This window comes from Tachypleus tridentatus, chromosome 13 (assembly GCF_004210375.1).
Source record: "Tachypleus tridentatus isolate NWPU-2018 chromosome 13, ASM421037v1, whole genome shotgun sequence".
Lineage (NCBI taxonomy): Eukaryota > Metazoa > Arthropoda > Merostomata > Xiphosura > Limulidae > Tachypleus > Tachypleus tridentatus.
The window spans coordinates 91,170,166-91,192,415 of NC_134837.1; the positions used below are offsets into that span (position 1 = coordinate 91,170,166).

A 22,250-nucleotide genomic window follows, 5' to 3' on the forward strand; every position below is an offset into this window, starting at 1 on the left:
GGCAGAGAAGAAAAGATGATCAAGGCCGATGACGTGATGTTGAAAATGAACAGAAGAAGTAAGGCAACATGAGTGAAGGATATAACCCACAAAACAATAGATGTAACTTATCATAATGTTTAGATTCAACAAGAAATCCGTTGGTCCATCTCGGCTGTCCCATTCTCATAGGCAAACCAAAAGTACGAAATTAATAAATGAATTTAAAACTAGCCTTTATCGCTCACATATATATCAAGTTTGTTTTTTTTTAAATAACTAAAATTTACTGCCTCCGCGACATTGAAAGGCAACCAATTCCATAGGCCAACCACCCTACTTGAAAAATAAAATTGTCTTAGCTGAAGACATCTTCTACTTTGCTTAAATATATATTTGTGTTTACTTGTTTTATAACTCTCTTTGTTAAATACGAAGACTGTTGAGGCGTAAACATTATCAGTTCCTTTTACAATTTTAAACAGTTCAATTGATCCCCTCTGACTCTTCTTTTTTCAAGAGAAACAATTTTTAGGATCTTAATCTCTTCTCATATGACAACTCCTCCATCTTACTTACCATTTTAGTAATCCTCCTCTGAACCCTTTCCAACAATTCAATGTCTTTTCTAAAACAAGAAGCCCAAGACTGGAAACAATACTCCAAATGTCGCCTAACCAGTGACCTATACATTGAAATTATGAACTCTTTGTATTTGGTATTTCTGTAGATACAACCTAACATCCTATTTTCCTACCACTAGCAACAGCGCCCTAGTTAAGAGACTGGTCAACCATTACGCCAAGATCCTTTCATTTTATGATTGTTAAGATTATTCCAATCCAAATAATACTAATAATTAAACTTGTGATAATCCACATACAATATCTTTCATTTATAATTATTAAAATCCACCTGCCAATCAACTCACTAAATGATCTAAATCTTTTGTAAAACAGCAGCTTCCATCTCACAGCTACCAACAGTCCTTGATATCATCTGCAAATTTAAGTAATTTATTGACTATTCCTTCTTTTGTGCCATTAAAATAAATCAAAAAGAGCAATTTAATTAAAACTGAGCCCTAAGGTACACCATTTGCAACATTAATCCAGTTTGACTAAGCTTCTTTTATAACAACCTTCTGCTTTCTTCCCTCAAGCCACTCCTCTATCCAATTAGCTAACTTATCCTCTCACATCTATACAGATATTTTTTAAAAACATTTTATGTAGCATCTTATCAAATGCTTTATAAAAATCTAGATACATCAAATGTACAATATTATCCTCAGCTACATATCCTCAGATTACGAGTCAAACGCCTTAACCCTCTGGCCATGCCGGGTCCAGTGTCTTCAAATAACTCAGACGTTCAATTCACAACAGATAATTCTTTTCGCATCTCTTCAAGAATTTTGTGTTTGAAACTTGCAACCAAAGTGTTATTATTCTTGACCTTTATTTGCAGCAAAAACATCAAATCAGTTACCTAATAGTGAAATTATCATGTAGTTTCAGATGTCCCCCAGAGGCACAGTCTTCGGATTTACAACGCTAAAATTAGTGGTTCGATTCCCATCTGTAGACACAGCAGATGGTCCCATGTATTTTTTGTATACGAAAACATAAAACACGTGCACTCAGATAGTCTTCAGCTTCCACCATTTCTCTGTTAGAAGTTAACAATAAATCTAAAATAGACCAATTGGTGAAGAACAGTTTCCAAAACATTTCTCCCTTGTGAGTTGACTCTAGCATTTCCCAGTTTGTATGATCGAAATTAAAATCATTCATAATTATGACCTCAATAGAAAATGAAATCTTATTCTCACTGTAAAGTTTTCATTAATTTCACTAATATCTTATTGTGGTCTTTAACAAATTCCCAATAAAAACTTCTTCCCTTTATATGCGCTAATAGAAACACAAATGAATTCATTCTTGTTGTCACATTATTTAATATCCCCAACTTCAAGAGGATGTAATTTGCATTTTACATAAAACGCCACTCTTTTTCCCTCTCTTTTGTATTCTAGTATCCCAATTAAGGCCCGGCATGGTCAAGCGTGTTAAGGCGTGCGACTCGTAATCTGAGGGTCGCGGGTCCGCATCCCCGTCGCACCAAACATGCTCGCCTTTTCAGCCGTGGGGGCGTTATAATGTGAAGGTCAATCCCGCTATTCGTTGGTAAAAGAGTAGCCCAAGAGTTGGCGGTGGGTGGTGATGACTGGCTACTTTCCCCTCTTATGTTGCACTGCTAAATTAGGGACGGCTAGCGCAGATAGCCCTCGAATAGCTTTGCGCGAAATTTAAAAACAAAAAAGAAATACATATCCCTATTAAATAATGTATAACTTCCTTCTATTTCAAAGAAATTTCCATCGTAAAAAATCATTTACTTTTAACTAAGTTTCAGTTTCTCCCACCTTGTCAAAATTCTCCATTCCTATTAGCGCGGGGCCCGGCATGGCCAAGCGCGTTGAAGCGTGCGATTGTAATCTGAAGGTCGCGGGTTCGCATCCCCGTCGCACCAAACATGCTCGCCCTTTCAGCCGTGAGGACGTTATAATGTGACGGTCAATCCCATTATTCGTTGGTAAAAGAGTAGCTCAAGAGTTGGCGGTGGGTGGTGATGACTAGCTGCCTTCTCTCTAGTCTTACACTAATAAATTAGGGACGGCTGGCACAGATAGCCTTCGAGTAGCTTTGTGCGAAATTCTAAACAAACAAACCTACTAGCGGTGTAAAATATATATTTTATTGCTTATACTCCATGTTTTCTTCATGTCGAGAAAATATTCGACACTATCTCGCATGATCGTCTGAGGTTCAATATGACTGAAGTGGACCTACAGTGTGGAATTATTCGCTGGTTATCTAATTTTCTATATAATAGAAAATGACAAAATAAATGTTAGGAGATCTTACTCTGAGTCTTTTACTCCACAGGCGGGCGTTCCCCACAGAGGAATAGGTAGACCTATTCTATACATCATGTATGAAAGCAATATGCGACTGAAATATCCAAACTCAGTATTTTAATTTCAGTTGGCGGACGATGTTGCGGTCTTAAAAATTGGCATAAGAACAATCAACTGTACGATGTAAATGGACCTATGTACCCCTCGCCAGTTAACAAATATTTTAGAAATAAAGAGTTAAACAAGCTACCTAATGCTAGACTGAACAACCTGCATTAGTTTTGAACTATTTTATTTAAAAGGTTATTTATGTAAAATTTTCTCATATTAGAATTAGAAGTAGTGAAATGTGTGCAACACATACTGAAATGATCGAGAAGTACAGGACCGTGTAATATAAACCATTAGCAGACACGTCATGGCCAAGTGGTTAAGGCACTCGACTAGTATTCTGAGGGTCGCGGTTTCGAGTCCCCGTCACACCAAACATGCTCGTTTTTTCAGAGGAGTTATAATGTGACGGTTAATCCCAGTATTTGTTGGTAAAAGAGTATTTGTTTGTTTGTTTTTGGAATTTCGCACAAAGCTACTCGAACTCTATCTGTGCTAGCCGTCCATAATTTAGCAGTGTAAGACTAGAGGGAAGGCAGCTAGTCATCACCACCCACCGCCAACTCTTGAGCTAATCTTTTACCAACGAATAATGGGATTGACCGTCACATTATAACGCCCCCACGGCTGGGAGGGGCGAGCATGTTTGGCGCGACGCGGATGCGAACCCGCGACCCGCAGATTACGAGTCGCATGCCTTAACGCGCTTGGTCATGCCGGGCCCCCGGTAAAAGAGTAGCCTAAGAGTTGGCGATGGGTAGTAATGACTAACTGCCTTCCTTCTAGTCTTACACTGCTAAATTAGGGAAGGCTAACGCAGATAGCTATCATATAGTTTTGCGCGAAATTCAACCCAATCGAACATTAGCTGGGGTAATCCAACACACTAACTTATCTTTCCATTCCTACATGGACATTGTCCTGAAAGAGGTCAAAGTAAGTGCGGTTTAGTCTGAACTTTATGATGTATCTACAAATACGTTCAACAGCAACTATGTAACATTATACAGGTGTAAGAAAGAGGTAAACGAACCTGACCCTTACAGGTCTTTAAGATCTAAATTCCGATAAAGAGAAAAGGAAAGAGCTCTCTTCTGGCATTAAACTGATCGTGCAAGTCTAACCCGTCATTCTGCTCATTCTTAAATATTAGCCTTAGCCAAGCATTCAGCATCAATGTACTACTTACTTTCATCCTCACAATTAATTTTCGGCAGTATCCTTGACACAATGTTGTAATTTTATATGAAAATCATCTATATATATATATATAATTTTAAACCGATTTTACTTGTAACCATATTAATTCTAAAAAGGCCTGGCTTGGCCAGGTGGTTATGGCACTAACTCGGAATCCAAGAGTCGCGGGCTCGAATCCCCGTCACACTAAATATCCTCGCCCCTTAAGCCGTGAAGCATTATAATGTGACGGTCAATCCCACTATTTGTTGGTAAAAGAGTAGCCCAAGAGTTGGCGGTGGGTAGTGATGACTAGCTGCCTTCCCTCTCGTCTTACACTGCTAAATTAGGGACGGCTAGTACAGATATCCTTCGAGTTGCTTTGCGCGAAATTCAAAAATCAAATAAACAAACAATTTTCAGAACATAGAAATTAGCCCTGTAAATGCCGCTATCTTGTAAATGATTTACAATTTCCTGCATAAATTGCTGTATGATAAGATAAATATGTGATTTTTATATGTTCAATGTCTCTGGTCAACAGGCAAAAAACACAATATAACCTATTCACGTTCTTTGCGGTTTGGCTTTGTTAAGTAAAGTATGTCATTATCGGTAACCTCAAAAATATTTGCTGTTTTTACTGTTGTTTGTCATTAAGCACAAAACTATAATTCCACAGTATAATAAGTCCACAGTTATACTGGGGGAAGGGAGAGGGAGGTTCATTTTAAGTTTTGATAAGAAACACTGTTATCGACCGAAATATTAAATTTTTAACACTATATGTATTTCAGATTTGAAAGGTGTCGCTAGATTTGTGACGTCTTTACTTACATTGATTAGCAATGATGTTATGGTATTCAACGTATATAATTCAATAAAAGTTAGATTAGACTTACAAATATTTTATTATTTATACTTAATATAACCTAATAGGTAGGTCTGTATTATTTTAAACTACTGAATGAATCAACAAAGCATACAATCAAATTAGTTTTTAATTTAAGTTGGGCCTACGTATTGTAATTTGTACCATATCTATATCATTACTATTACTGTCAGTAGCGTCTTATTTCCGGATTATTTGTGATAAAAATTTTATCGTACCCATAGTGTTTTAATATGTATAGTAATCATTATTAATTAACTACGAATTACAATGAAATATGGTTTGTAACTACTAAAGTACTGTAAGATAAAATAATATAGTAAAACCTTATAGCATTACTACAGGGTGTTCGGAAAGTCACTGTGCACTTATATATTTATTAAAAGACGTGTTTCAGTATAGAATACAGGAGGTAAATATGAATGACAATTATAAACAATGTTGAAAGTGACCCCCGTTCACATCAATACAGGCCTGGGTCCTTCTTATTTTGTTTCTAAACACCACTATCAGTTGCTGGCTTGAAATAGATTGAATAAAATATGATTACAAAATTGCACAGTGACTTTTCAAACACCCTGTAGTATATAACCTATTAATTGTGCTCTATTAATTATTATAGAGTGTGAAAAAAAAAAAATATCAGTGCTTTTCACGTTACACATAATTTCTCGAAATAGGAATAGTCATAAAAATCAAGATGCATTTATCCAGATGAAGTAGTTGGACTACTATCTGCTCATCAGGATTTCAGTGACGGGGAGCAAGGGAGCTGTAAAAACTTATAAGTGTAGTGTGTGTAAAGTGTATAAATTCATCATAAAAGTGAAAAGTATAGATTCAGTTTTAAACTTAAATTATTTCTGAATTAAGCCATTTTCTGTTTTATTATGAACATTTTAATTAAAAACCAAACCTCTTTAGTCAAAGGAAACTCTAAATTAAGAAATCTAACATATTTTTTCTAGTTTTGTTGTCTGTACATTTAATTTTATACACTCAATGCATAGACAAACAAAAATATTGGGTCATACTTTTGTTGCTAAGCTAAATTACATAAAATCCATTGTAATATAGTGTTACTAAAATGTACAGACTTATATATATATACATTAGATGTTGTTAATATGATTTTTAGACACTGGCTTTTATGTAGCTTACATATGCCATGAATTCCTTTCATGAATGATCTCAATTTTGAATGGCTCATGAAAGATTTTACTGATGTTTGATTTCACTTTTCTGTTGCTTTATTGGACAAGCTTGATTTCATGAAATTAATTTTTTTTCTGTTAACTTTGAAATGTAAGGTTAGGGTATACTGGAGGTTGGGAACTGTAGTACTTGTCCCATAATTTTTGACTGACTATATGCAAGTATATATATAGTAATCATTATTACAGATGTAATACTTCAAACATACTGAATTTAATGTTCAGTGAAGTAATACTAATAGTAATATGTCACTCATAAAAACAACTTGAGTATTTCATGGAGGTAGAAATTTAAGTAAAGAATTGAAGTAAATTTTTAAAATATACATTAGGGCTTGAAAAATGGCTTATGATTACAAATAAAAACACAGTCCACCCAACTTCCCCTAGAATATGCATTAATTAAGTTAAAATGTTTTGATCCTATTAAAATAGAAATTTGGTATTGTTGGTTGTAAGATGCTAGTTGTTTTTAGGTAAGCTGTATTATGTTCTTTCTCTGTAATTGGAATGTTTAATATGTCCAGTTTTAATACTTTTTAATTTTATTTTTATCATTATACATTTTATATAGAAATTCTGTTAGCTTAATATATCTATTCAGGACTAACCAAAATTTCTTAAGTTCATAAACTTTCCAAGACATTGAAATTATGGCCAAAACTACCATTAATAGTAACGGTACTCATTGACAAAACAATTTATTCGAGTCTATATAAATAAGAATATAAGAAAAGTATATTTGATTAGTTATAGCCATAACCATAACTTGTACCATGTTGAATTTTACTGTAAGCATGTAGCTTGATCTAATCAGAAATCAATATTAGTTACCATTAATAAGAGTTAAGTGAACATTAAAACCATAGGTTTAGACTATTTATTTTTTTATTATTATTATTATTGATAAGTGGAAGAAATGAATGTAATGTATTCTGAAAATTGCTTTTATGCATTTTGTCTATTGTTAACAAAAGTACAAGAAGAGTGAAAGATATTTAAATCTTCAAGGTCATCCATTTACTTTTCAAACTACTACTATTCTGTTACGTTTAGAGTTAGGGTTAGCTAGTGAAGCAACTTTTATTTATCATTATGCATATATGTCATAAACTAATGAAATATTCACCTATTTTATTAAAGAGTATAATCTGTGGTAACTTTTTCTTGTAGGAATGGTATTGGCAAAGATATACTTTCTACCATTAGCTGTATTTATTCTTCTACCTGGAACATTTATTCTCACGTAAGTTTGTTTAAAGATGTTTATGCTACTTCAGGAAAAAGAATATTGGCAATACTTAAAATATTGCTTATGTCTATTATGAGAAAGAATAAAATGGATGCAGAAGTTTCTTTTTTTGTTGAAGGGTAAGGTAGCTTAAGTTTGGAAACATAATCCATAAATAGTTTGTTAATAACTCCTCCTCTTTGTGTAATATCATTATTGCTTTGGGTATATCTTTGAAGAGACTTGACCATTGAACAACAGCCATCATCAATTGATGCTGCTATCTACAACATTCTTGCTATTTAAGTGTTAAAATGAATGATTGATTGATTTTTGCATACTACCTCAAACTGTTCACTATGCAGTTTGACAAAAGTTTCACCAAGAAATGAGTAGCTGGTAAAGTAAGAGCCATTTAGCAACATGAATTTGGTAAGATGTTTAACATCATATTTGAAATGGTAATAGTTAAATTATATGAAGAATTTCATATTCTGTTATTATATGGTCAATACTAGTTTTACACACGTTTATACTTTGTGGGATTAAGTTGCATATATATTTCCTGGTTAGGATTACCACCCTGCTACAGTTCTCTCCCATTTGGTTGTGTTACTCTTTTTTTTTTTTCTGCCCTTATCTACTATACATTTCACAAATGGGTGAAGAGTATACCTGATTCAGAAGTGGTGCAATTCTTATTATTAGATCTTAAGATGTGACTCTCTCATTTCCAGGGGGTATTCTTCAGATACTTTTAGGGGGATTACTTCTGCCATTCCTTTGCACATTTTCTGCCACCTAATCAATGTGGGATTCCAGCTAATCTTGTGAATGAAGAAAAGTGCAACATCAAAAGATAGTTTTACTATACTCAATGTTTCCAATAGGTACTTTCCCCTGGAGCTTGCATCTTCTGCCAAACCTCAAAATGATAGTTCAGTAAAAGCATATAGAGGGAGCCACTTGGATGAAATGAGTATGCTATGCTCTTATTAGTAGAGAAGTGACATGATTTACATCAGAGAAAAGTTGAAATCATATGAATCCAATAGGAGGGGAGCAGAGAGCTTGTGACATGCATAAAGAAAAATTGCATATAAAGGGCAGCAATGAACACAAATAGCTAATCTTGTGAGAAGAAGGAAGTACCTATTGGAAGTACATTTTCACTATAGGAAAATTATAATTTTAATAAAATCAATGGTTTTGTAATTAATTAAGCTTATAAATGTTGCATGTTAACTTGCAAATTTTGGAAATGCATACATGACTAATTATTTTACTTAACTCTACTTCTGTAACATTCATAAACAACTCTTCCATTTCCAGGTTTACTTTTACATACAGAATAAAACACAAAAAGACGTGTGTAACATACATATTCATGTTTAATTACTTATCTGGAAATTGAAACTGATAAACTTTGGGAAGTTTAAAAAGTAATACAAAATTCCAATCTCTCATGGCTGTAAAAGACTTAACACTTCTTAGATTCTGAGAACTTAATAATTATTTATAATTTAACTCTAAAAAGTAGGAAAAAAATCAGATTTATGTGAAAATAATAAGTACAAAATAAGTAATTAAACAACACTGTGTTTATGTATGTAGCTTAAACTAAGCCTTGTGCTGAGGGAGTTGTTAATCTCTAAACATGACATGAAAATAGTTAAATCTGTACAAGCTTGTAAATAAAATATTTGTCTTTTTGGCTCACAGGTATGTAATATCGATATTACTAAGAGATGTAGAAGTGGGCTTTCCTTATATTAGTGACACTGGAACCTATGTCCCAGAGAGTTGCATCTTTGGCCAGCTACTGAACTTAGTAGCTTCTCTGAGTAAGTGTTTGTAGTCCTTAAATCACAATTTCATGTAGCTACTCCAAGAAATTTCAGCAATGTCTAGTTTGTTGAATGTTAACTTATGATTGGAGGAAAAGCCTGTACACATTTTCTAATGTAAAGTAGCTTTTACTAAACCAGTTTAGATTTTCAAATTGATGGATCGTTATAGTTATTTTCACTGGATGTGACCAAAACCACAAAGTTAAAATGAAGAATGCAAACAAAGTAAGCTTTAATTTGTTTGTTTTTTTGTTGTTGTTGTACATTACTTTTAATTTATTGAGGTACATAGCCCTAAAAGAACTAGAAGGTGAAATAATGTGTTATTAATGTAAATAAAGTATAAATACTTGGCATTCCAAGTGAGTTTCTTTTATTTAGTTGCAGCCACTGTGTATGTAAGATACAAGCAGGTTGAACAATATTATCGCGACCATCTTTCAAATGAATCAAGACTGGTACTTCGGCTTAACATGGTAGGATTGTGGTTAGGGTGGATTGCTGCATTTGGAGTAAGTCTGGTAGCAAATTTCCAAGTAAGTAGAGTTAATATTCTTTGCTTAAAAAACATGTAATGAAAACACCATGTTTTACCACTTAGATTTACAACTAATGGCTATTGAAAATAACTTCTCTAAAGTAGTTACCATAATCTTGACTCAAATTTAACATATAGTTCTAAGAATTTAAAACAGAAAGTCTACAAGAATATGCTATAATGTCAATCACACTACACTGTCATATATACTACTAACAAAGCTTTTTATCCAATACTAGGGCTTTTCAGGCCAGCTCAATGTTTAAGAACTGGCACACAAGCAAATAAAAATGTTTCTACTGCAATAATGGCAAGACCTTTTTCCTATTTAATTCAGCTCTCATCTATACCCTTGAAACTTGAGATGCTTTGATTTCCACTATAATCTCACTATACCATCATGTTACTGTTGCCTGCTGCTATGTTTGTGTTACAGCCAAACCTTGGTATTTTTTCACAGAACTTTCTGTTTTGTTTGTGACATAGCCAGTCCTTTACTTTTTTCGTGTTGCTTGCTGCTATACTTATGACAATCTTTGTTACTTATTCTTATCATCTGCTGTTGTTTGTGACATAGCCAATTCTTGTTTATTTTTTGTGTTATCTTTTTTGTTTGTAACATAGTCAGATCTTGTTACTTTTTTGCATCACTTGCTACTATGTTACTTCTGGTAGGTTCTTCCTTTAATGCATTTCATTAGTCCACTTGCAATGAATGGCAAAACATTTCTCCTATTTAATTCAGTTCACATTTCCATCTGTAAGACTTGAGATACTCTGATACCCACAATCATCTCATTTTATTATTTTAATTTTTAATGTCATTGTTTTTCTCATAATATTTTCTGATTGATTGAGATTTACCTAGAAGAGAGTGGAAAACCATTCTTTAGAGAACCATCTTGTAAGCATCTTGGACTGTATTTTTTTTATCCCAGCAACATTTTCAGATAAAAGTATCTATAACAAATTTCCATTACTACTTCCATTTCTTCCATTCTGTTGTCTCATTTATAAATTTCACATTTTTTAAGAATGTATACCAGTCTGTCACTGTATAATAATAATGATGCTTTTTCTCTTGTGCATCTTTTTCCTTCATATTACAGGGAACCTTATACTTGTTTTCTTAAACTTATCTATTGGATGTTTCAGTTTCCTTGTTTAAGTAAAGTTTATTGTCTGTTTGGCTTCTTCTCTTTGCAGCTTAGCAATGCCAACATTAGACATGCTTGCACTATTGATGAAAACATTTATTCTGAAATGAAGTATCTTTTAAGGTGGACATAAGTTCTTTAAGTTACTGTCTGTTAGTTTTCTAAAGTACCACTTCAGTTTGCTACAAGAGTTGACACCTTTAATTATAGAATAATGTAGTTAATGTAAGTTAAACTTCTCCATTTAGCTTTTGCCAGTAATGTTCTCTCATGGGAAATTTTATATGTCGATTAAACTCTGCCAAACACAAGCATGTTTTTAAATTTATGTTGAAAGATTTGTTGGTTACCTTTGTTCTTATGGTTGTTTATGCTTACCAAGACTGCAGTTTATAGGGCTCTTTTTACATAACTTTAAGTGTATATGAAAACTTGTGTTAAGAGATCCAGTGTGATTTTTCACGCCTTTCCTTGTCCTTTAGATTTAGGTAACTCATCTGTGGAGTTTAATACTTTCAGTCATCAAACGCACTCCTGTGCACCAAACTCTGAAAAGAGAACTAGATTCTTTTTAGTAAGTTCTAAATTTCATGCAATTCAGTTAAGCATTTCCATTGTGAAAATGATAAAAAGACATTTGTGGCACCCCTTTTTCCATAAAGGGCTAAGTTATATTACTTTACATGTCCTTCTTGCCTGTTTCCCTCTTGTAACAATTGTTGGTGGGATCATGGATATAGACACTATCCACTTATGGGAAAACAAGATGTATAATATTTTCTTGTGGATTGAATTTCCTTCATACACACCCCTTGGTATGAATTCGTGTATGTGGTGAGGGGAACTCCCAGGGAAGGTTCTTTTCTTTCAGTTTATCTCCCCTAGGATCTAAACATCCACCCACGTGTTTGCTGTGCGTGGCAACCCATGAATGGGAGGAAAGGATCCTGGTGGTTGAGGGGTCCAACCCTAACACACCACTTTGGCCTTAAATTCTACTATAAACTCACTATACCATTATGTTACTGTTGCCTGCTGCTACGCTTGTGTTACAGCAAAACCTGGTCAGTCAGCTGGTCCACTCGGCTAGGGTCAACCAATTATCAGTGTTGGATGTTCTCAACAGGTGTTGTAGACATTGTATCTGATGCTGGTGTTTGTGAATAGTGCTCACAAAACCCTGGCATTGTTGCAGTGTCCTTGTTTGGCATTGTAGTGTGTACCCTCATACAGCTTCATGGTGGGTGAGGTCAGTGGGCACCGAAATTTCCCTTTCTTTATTATGGATACTCCAATTAAAAATCTTAATAAAATAGTGAAAAAACACTTTATAGGTAAACGACCACGTCTTGAAGATTCTGAGCTGTTGTACCTCATTTTCTTACATTGCACTCACTTTCAGACAAACCTTTAGGGCAAATGTCTTCCTTTTTCATTCAGAAGGGACTAAAGGGACTTGCTGGATCTCCAAAGTCAGAAAAGAAGCTTTGATCTGGTGACATATTGGTGGAAACATCCACATCTCAACACAGTGAACTCCTCTTGCATTCAAAGGTAATTGGGGATATACCTATTGAGGTTACACCTCATGCTACTTTGAATTCATCACGAGGAGTTACTGTTGAGAGGGATTTGAAGAACATCCCAGAGTCAGAGGTTCTCACTGCTTTCTCCGCTTAAGGAGTTTCTGCAATGAGGCATATAGCCACTCGCAAAGATGGAATTGTGATGCCAACCAATGTCCTCATTCTCACATTTACGTCACCACACCCACCTGTCAACATCAAGGCAGGTTATCTTATTGCAGAGTACGGCCATACATTCCAAACCCTCTCCAATGTTTCCAGTGTCAACAGTTTGGTCACTCAAAGACGTCATGTCATGGTTCCTTGACGTGTGCTCGTGTGCAACAGACCCTCATTGCACCAATTGCAATGGTTCTCACCCGTCCTACTTTCGTTCTTGCCCTAAATGGTTGGAAGAAAAAGAGGTGCAGCATTTGAAAACAATTCATAACATTACCCATCCTGAGGCTCGAAAATTGCTGTCCACCACCTCATCTCGGACGTATGCTGCTGCACTTCATTCCACATCTACTGTGGAAGTGCAGACAGATCTCTCTGTGTCTCCTAAAGAATCGTTCTCCAAACAAATGAAAAGTCTTTTGACCTTAATGGTCAAAAATGTTTATGTCAACTTGAGGTCAACAGACCTCCCTCGAATAAGGAAAGTAAGGAAAAAAGACGTCGTCGTAAACAGAAGGGTTCTCTGCCCAATTCGCATACACACATAAATAAAAATGGCCACCCTGATACAATGGAACTATCAAGGTTTACGTTCTAATCTGGATGACATCAAAACACCGATTGTTTCCTACCATCCTGTTTGTCTCTCCTTACAGGAAACATTTCTGAAAACTGCTGATACAGTCACCTTTTGGCAGTTTTCTTTCTACAGAAATGACAGGCTGTGTGATGGAGGGGTGGCACTGTTAGTTGATCAGCATATGACCACCTTCTCTTTGTCACTTGACACACCCTTGGAGGCTGTAGACAACAGTGTTTCCTTGGGTCATACCATCACTGTTTGTTCTCTCTATCTGTCACCTGGAGAGACATATGATCAATCAGACCTTGATGCTTTCAATGAACAGTTGCTGTCTCCCTTTTTGATCCTGGGGTACTTTAATGGATATCATCCCTCTGGGAAGTGCTGGTATTGATAGGAGGGTCACTCTGTAGAGCATATGCTCTCTGATCATAACCTTTCTCTTTTCAATACTGGTTCTTATACTTATTTCCATACACCTAGTCAGTCCTTTACTGCTATTGATCTCTCAGTTTGCTCCCCTTTGTTATTTTACCATTTTTTATGGAGAGTTGGCAATAATCCATGAGGCAGTGATCATTTTCCTGTAATCTTGAGAGAGACTGGCCATGGTCAATGCCACCTGACCCACGTGCCCCAGTGGAAGTTGGATCACTTAAACTGGCGCTCTTTCACTGCTCTCACAGAACTTGATCCTGCTATTGTCTCTAAGCCATCAATAGACGACTGTATGGCAGCAGTAACTGACTGTATTGTACAAGAAGCTGCTACATGTATTCATAAAACCTCAACATGTTTTCCACTATATCCTCATCCATGGTGGAATCCTGCCTGCCACAAGGCATGAAAGGCTCAAAAACGAGCCTGGGATACTTTCCCTAGATATCCCACACTTTGAACCACATCGCTTTCCAGCCAGCCTGTGCACATGCTCAGTGGGTAAGACGTCAAAGCCAGAAGGAATCTTGGATTAAGTTCACAACCAGCATATCCTCTACCACCAGTTCCAAAGTTATTTGGGACAAGATTCAAAAGGTGAGTAGGCAATATCACTCTGTCCCTCTCGATCTTGCTCACTTATGACCATGAAGTAACTGATACCCAGAGCATCACCAATACTCTAGGTGAAAGCTTTTGCGGGTATCTAGCACTTCTGCCTCTTCTTCCACCTTCTTAGCCATCAAGACTCAGGCAGAGCAATCACCTCTTTCCTTTCGAGCTGATTGTCTCTATGACTATAATCATCCCTTTACACTGGTGGAAGTGAAACTGGCCCTTCTTTGGTGTGGCAGTACATCAGTTGGACCTGGTGATATACACTATGAGTAGCTGCACCATCTATCTCCTGCTTCTCTTGCTATCCTACTGGTTGTTTTCAACTGGATCTGGCAGGAGAATCTTTTTCCTGATGCCTTTCTCCAAACCTGGGAAGGATCCCAAGATTCCTTCAAACTACCGTCCAATTGCTCTAATGAGCTGTCTCTGTAAGACCTCAGAAAGAATGGTTAATGCTCACCTTGTTTGGTTCCTCGAATCAAACAAACTCCTCTTGCCCAACCAGTGTGGGTTCCAACAATAGTACTCCACCATGGACCACCTGATTCGACTTGAAGCGTCAATCAGAGAAGCCTTTTACAAATAACATCTTGTATCAATGTTCTTGGACATTGAGAAGGCTTATGATACAACATGGAGGTATGGCGGTTTGCAAGACCACCATACATATGGGTTAAGTGGCCATTTGCCAATTTTTAAAAAAATTTTTAATGGACAGAAGATTCCAAATTCGTGTGGGTTCGACACTTTCCCATTCTTTCCTACAGGAACTTGGAGTCCCTTAGGGCTGCATTCTGAGTGTCACACTTTTCAGTATAAAAATTAATGCCATCACTGAACAACTCTCTCTCACTGTTGCAAACGGGCTCTATGTCGATGACTTTCACATCTCATGTCAGTTGTCAAACATGAGGTATATTGAGCAGCAGCTACAGACTGCCCTCATTCGTTTTCTGAAGTGGAACACAACAAAAGGCTTTACTTTCTCTCTCTCTAAAACAGTTTGCCTGCACTTTTGCCACCAACGGAGTATTCATCCTGATCCTGAACTCCGTATTGGTGAACATTTGCTGCCTGTGATCCCCGAGACAAAGTTCTTGGGAATTATCTTTGACCATAAGCTGACCTTTATACCACACATCAAACAGCTATGAGTCAAATGTACAAGAGCACTGAACATCCTCTGTGTCATTTCTTCTACCACTTGGGGAGTGGATCAATGTTCTGTGCTAAAGATATATTGTGCTCTTATTTGATCGAAACTCAACTATGGATAATTGGTTTATGGCTCTGCCAGACCATTGGCTTTAAGGATGCTAGACCCTATTCATCATCAAGGACTTTGGCTCTGCACTGGGGCTTTCTGCACTTTCCCAGTTCAGAGCTTATACATAGAGTTTCATGAACTTTCTTTGCACCTCCACCATTTGCAACTATCTTTACTATATGCTTCAAAACTTTGTACCTTGTCAATGCATCCCATCTTGGGTTGTGTTTTCCTTCCTCAGTGGGCCATGCCTTTTCAGAACAGATAATCTGCCATTATTCCTTTTGGCCTTTATATCCAGGTGCAGTTGGATGAATTGTGTCTGTCCTTGGATAACATTGCTGTATCCACTGGTCAGCCCATCCCACCATGACTTCTTACAGTCCCCAATTTAAGACTTATCTTTAAGTCATCTGAGAAAATTGGACACTCCTGATTGTAAATACTGTCTGCTATTTGCTGAACATCTTTCGAATGATCCTTCCATTCCTATTTATACAGATGGTTTGAAATCAGGTGACCGTGTGGACTCTACCATAGTTTGTTGTGGTTTGGTGGTTGCGTGCAGAATACCCTTTACAGATTCTGTGTTCATTGCTGAACTGTATGCCATTTCTCTTGCCCTGGATCACATAGAAGCTAAGCAGTACTCAAACTGCAGTATTTATACTGACTCGCTTAGTTCTCTACTGGCTCTGGAATCGCTTCACGTTGGTTCACACCCAGTTCTCACCAATATTCAAAACTGACTGGCCCATTTCTCTTTAACATCTACTTCTATCCAGTTTTTTTGGACACTGGGCCACATTGGTATTCGTGGGAACAAGCTCCCTGACACTGCAGCTAAGTCTATGTGCTCTTGCACTATGAATGCAGTGCCTGTCCCATACATGGACTGTGGTCCTGTATTCAAGACTCGGCTCTGTGCCAGTTGGCAGTCGACTCAAAACAAGCTTTTCCAAATAAAACCCTCTATTGGACTTTGCTGTCTTGCTTTCATAAGGATCAGAAAGAGGAAGTTGTTCTAACTAGACTACGCATTGTTCACAGTTTTACAACTCATCATTTTCTTTTATCTGGAACTGATGCATCAGTCTGTAGTTTGCGTAACACTCAAATCACAATAAGCCACATTTTACTTTCTTGCCATCGTTACGACTCTCAACGCCAGCATCATTTTAAACATGTTCTGTCCCGAGGTTTGCCCATAATGTTAGACAATGTTATTGGTGATGATGACACTGTCCACCTTGGTAATATTTTTAGTTTTTTAAAGACCATTAATCTTTTTAATGCCATTTAAGTTTTTATTTATACATTACACCTTTTTAATGTGGCTCCCTTTTAAAAATCACAGTTCATCTAGTTCGATTTGAAATCAGAAACTGGCTGTAACATTAAATAACTCAAAACCAGAACTTTAAAGGCCAACTTCAGGTAACTAACTCCGCTGTTTGAACTACCCACTAGTCATCCTGGCGAGTTATAATTATAATTTTGCTACATGTCTTTTAAAACCTTTTTATTACTTTCCATTTTGAAAGTGGCCATAACGTTAAATAACTGGGAACCAGGACTGGAAAGGCCAACTTTAGGTGGTTTTTTGTACTTGCCTGTTGGTCTTCCTGGTGAGTTAAGATAATTACAGTTATGCTACAGAAAGTCCTTTATAACGTGAATTACTGTAGTTTTTCTCTTAACATTGTAAAGTAGATGTTAACATTGGTTTTATGCTATTTATGTGTTGTTGTTTTTTCAACTTTGTTTTGTTTTACCTTAATTTCCTTTTATGAATTTTACTAAATTTACGTTTAACTTTTTACCAGATGTTTGGCACAAATAGCCTAGCTGCTTTGTGCCATGAAACACTAAATCAACCATCCAACAAATCTTCATACACACTTTCTCTTACACAGTATGGGTTACAGAAGATGGTGTACTTCTTAAGTACTGCTAAGATACATGTAGTTTTAGTTCATACATTTATTTCTTCTTATGCTAATTGTTTTTGAAAGGCATGGTATTAAATGTTTTAAAATATTAACAAGAGCATCCTGCTTTATATTTTATCAACAAAGGCATAATAATGTGGTAGTAGGTGTGTTTTCTTTTTATTTCGGTAATGGGTTTTACTGTAACATTTTATTTTAAAAAATGTGCATTTTGATAAGGTCATCTTATAAGTAATGTCCCAAAATTTAATACAGAAAGTGCATCATCATTTTTGTCTTTGTAGAAAGCTTTAATGGCTAAAATATGTGTGTAGTAGAACATGTATAAAAATGTTCAGACAAATAAAAGAAACTAACCCAACTCCACTTTTTCAGATCATTAATTAAACAAACCCTTATGAAGATCGATGTGTCTGAGGAGCACATTAGGCATATAATGCTTTATGAGTTTAAAAAAGGCAATAGTGCAGCTGAAACTACATGAAACATTCAATAAAAGAAAATGTCAAAGGTTGTTTCAGAAGTTTAGATCAGGTGACTACAGCTTAAGTGATGTACCATGTTCAGATTGTCCTGTTGAGTTTGTTGATGACTTGCTGCTGGCTGCACTTGATGAAGATTGTGCTGTAATAGTTGAAGAACTAGCACAGAAGCTTAATTCAATCCGTTCAACAGTTCACCATCATCTGCAACAGCTTGGAAAGGTGTCAAAACTTGGAAAATGGGTCCCCTATGATTTGACAGAAGCCGATCTTAGAGCAAGAGTGGACATTTACACTTCTCTGCATTCTCATGAATGTAATTCACCTTTGTTGGACAGATTAGTGGAAGGAGATGAAAAATGGATATTTTATAAAACAGTTGAAAATATAAATCCATCCTAGGAAAGTCCTGTTAAGTGTTTGGTGGGATATTGTTGGTGTGATCCACTTTGAGTTGCTGCCAATCAATGTAAAGATTACATCAGACTTCTATTGTACAATTAGAGCACTTGAATGTTGCACTGAAAGAAAAGAGGCCTGCTTTGATTAATTGTAAAGGTGTTGTGTTACACCAGAATATAGCATGGCCCCTTACAGCAATGATCATATCTGCATGCAAAGATTGAAGAGCTAGACTGGGAAAAACTTCCACGTCTTCCTTATTCTCCAAACCTTACCCCATCTGATTATCACCTATTTCAAAGTTTGCAAAACTATCTTGATGGAAAAGAGCTTGGAACACATGAAGATGTCAAAACTACCCTCTACATTCTTTTCCTCTAAACCACAATAATTTTACAAAAGTGGCATTCAGAAGCTTGTGAATTATTTAATAGGAAGTAATTAATAATAATGGAACATACATTATTGATTAAATAACATTTAAAAGCATTTGAAATCCTTTTGGTTTTTCTGAATCTGAAATCAACATTACTTAAGGGATGATCTGATAGAATGCTACCATTTGTAAAATTTGAGTACTTATTGAGAACTTTTTACATGTGTATAATGTTAAATTTAACACTCAAGTAATGCCTGGTAAACTGATTTAGCACAGCTATTCAAATGAAAGTATGCACAAAGGAAAAATTTAACATCTAAACCTTTCCATGCGTATTAGAGAGGTCAGGGTACATGTCATGATATTTTGCATATTTACAATCAAAATTTTATTAAATTACTGTTTTATGAATGAATGTCAATAAATTTGAAATCAAATTATAGTTTATAATTGAACTTTTAGTATTCTATAGTATTTAATTTCTTAATTGAATAGTAAGTGTTAAAAAAAATGACTAAATATCTATTTTTGTGTTACTTGGTATATTGTCTTTTACTTTTGCTCAGATTACACTTTATAGCACACAGTACAGTGTCTGTAGTTTTTAACGTATTATAAGTTCAAATTGTTAATATTGACAAGTTAGAATATAAAATAAATATTTTCCTGCCTTTTTTATGTGCTATCATTATATTTAGTAAACTCGCCACATTGCCTCTGCCAAGTATTTCATGTTTTGAAAATGTTTGTTTTCTTATATCTACTTAATTCCATCTTTATGACCAGTTAAAAGTTTTTATTTTGAACTACATAATCCTGTCAGTCTTACTAAAGTAGTTACTCAAGTAAAGTCATTACAACTGTTTGAGAGTTTGATGTATGAAGATCAACGTGATATTCTGATCATAAATGATATTTTGTAGATCTAAATACAGCTTGATTGAGAAGTCTGATAAGTTACAATGGACTTTTATGGTGTCAGCATAATAATTTATCATTTTTTGTTACTCAAAATGTATATATTAAAATCTACAAAAATTAATTTTTTACATCCTCCATATGCAGAATTTGACATGACTTAACAAGTATGACATGCGAGTACAAAAAACTTCATAACCTCCTAAATAGAAAAGATCATTGGCTTTTATGTCTTTTACTTACTGTTTTATGTTTCAGAAAAATAAGTGAAATTTAGTAATTCATTTTGAAATAGTAATAAGATATATACACTTTAATGTATGGTAATGGAAATGTCAGTGTTTTACAAAATACTGATAAACTAGTACTAAGGATAAGAAGTATAAGAGATTTGTACTTTGTAGTCTAGTTTTATGTTATTCAATATGGTAATGTAAACTGGATGTTCATCGCACGACTTGCAACTTGTTTGCAGAAATTATTAGTTAGACATGGTTCAAAAGTCAGTAAATAAAAAAATTAAAAGATATAAGCTATTTAGAATAAACAGTTGTGGTTTTCTGTTACAGGTTTCAGTCATTCTAGAAAGAAAAAGTAATTGAGATTTATTTCCTAATTTGTTATGAATGGATGAAATTGAGTCACCCTGTTTTGAGTTATGGTAAAGAAAATAATGGATAAAACATTAAGTTTTATTAAGATAAATGCTTGATATTTATTTAGAGATTATAGAGACTGAATTTTACAATTTTTAGATGAAAAGTATTTTTAATCTTAAAATCAAACTATGAAGTTTTATTATGACTTAATTTCATGGTTTTGTAGTAGGTGCAGTGCACCTACACATAGTCTAAGAGTTAATTAGAGATAAAGAAAATGCTTCAGACATGAATTATTGTGTAAAATGTTCATTAATTGAAAATATGCAGTTGTTAAGGCAATATTATGAACATTTAAAGACTTGAGAAAAATACAGTTTAGAGAGGATGAATTACTAGATTGGTAAAAATTGTTGACACTATTTCCTTTATGTTCTTCAGGAGACTTCTGTGTTCATCATCCACATGATAGGAGCAATGATGGCATTTGGTATAGGCATGTTCTATGCTTGGCTTCAGACACTCATGTCCTACTATATGTTTCCCTTGGTTAATAGTCTGCTGATGGCTCGGCTGCGGCTTGTTTTGTCCATAGTAAGCACTGTGTGCTTCATTATCTGTATCTTTTATGTGAAGAAAATCATATATGGTGTTGTAATGCCTTAAAATTTGTTGTGAGAGATGATGTTTCATGCTGCTTATAGCATTAAAATGATAATGCTTATGTTTTCTTCAGCCCAGCAATAAATGCATAGTCACATAGAAATCATAAAGCATCATATTAGCTTTCCAGTATTGTTAGTATAAGAAAGAATGAGCTTTTGGCTATAACAACATATAGCTTTATACTACCACTAGGCTTATAGTTTGAATTGGGTTGAGGAATAATTCGTGAGCATTTTTTCAAGTTAAAAAAATATATTCATAAATGAAACGCTTTATAAAATATTTCATGTCATTTGGTAGATACTTTTTTGCTCTAATAGATGGTGTGTTTGATTTTCATATGTCTTTAATTTTTGCTTTCATTTTCAGCTCATTAAATGGAATGTCAAGTGGACAAAATTGAGCATTTTGACACCATCTACTTTTTGCATTTAATTTCTTGCAATTTTGTTTAAAACAATGCATACTATATACCTAGGCATTACATGAAATAAAGTATCATAATAAATGTTTTGGGTGTAATGTGTTCATGCATTGAAGTATTGTATAGTCTTGCATGTAATGCTTGAATGAAATTATTTAAAAACACTCACAAATTATTCCTCAACCTAATATAATCTAAATGTAGGCTTTCAGTTGTTGCAACATTTAGCTTTATACTAACATTTAGCATATAATTGCACTAATCTAAATGAGAATGGATGTTAAACTGTTATGGTAACACTTAGTTTTATATTTACTGCCTGCTTATAATATTACTAATCTGAATAAGAATGGATTTTAGATTACATTGACAGTATTTGACTTCATGTTAATTGTTAAATTATAGTGTTATCAGTTTAAATAAGAGAAAGCATTTGGCTTCTACAACAGTGCTATTAATACTTTCCTGGTATATGTAAAATGTAGAAATTGATTGTAATGTGATCAAATAATATTCTTTGGTTTTAGAACATCTGTGAAGTTTTGCTCTCACCTGCTAAGTTGTGTAAGCTGTAAACCTGAGCACTTAAAAGTTTTATGGACTTTGTTTCTCTAAAATTATATATCACTAATCTGAAATTGGATACAAGAATAATTAATCAGTACTGTTATTTTTCATACATAATTTGGGACAATTATTTACG

General features: G+C 34.8%; 1 protein-coding gene across 4 annotated transcripts in view; it reads left to right on the forward strand.

Annotated features, from left to right (window-relative positions):
* The window catches only part of LOC143239986 (DNA damage-regulated autophagy modulator protein 2-like), a 36,246-nt gene continuing 13,996 nt past the window's right edge, over nt 1–22,250 (forward strand). The window contains exons 1-5 of one of the 4 annotated variants that reach the window (XM_076481718.1): nt 1–58; nt 7,472–7,544; nt 9,252–9,373; nt 9,761–9,915; nt 20,899–21,076. In XM_076481718.1, coding sequence (XP_076337833.1) covers nt 16–58; nt 7,472–7,544; nt 9,252–9,373; nt 9,761–9,915; nt 20,899–21,076 — 571 coding nt within the window. In that variant the 5' untranslated portion in view covers nt 1–15. Of the gene's footprint in view, nt 59–100; nt 183–4,979; nt 5,132–7,471; nt 7,545–9,251; nt 9,374–9,760; nt 9,916–20,898; nt 21,077–22,250 lie in introns of those variants that run through there. The other 3 variants (XM_076481717.1, XM_076481719.1, XM_076481720.1) reach the window with 3 other exon arrangements.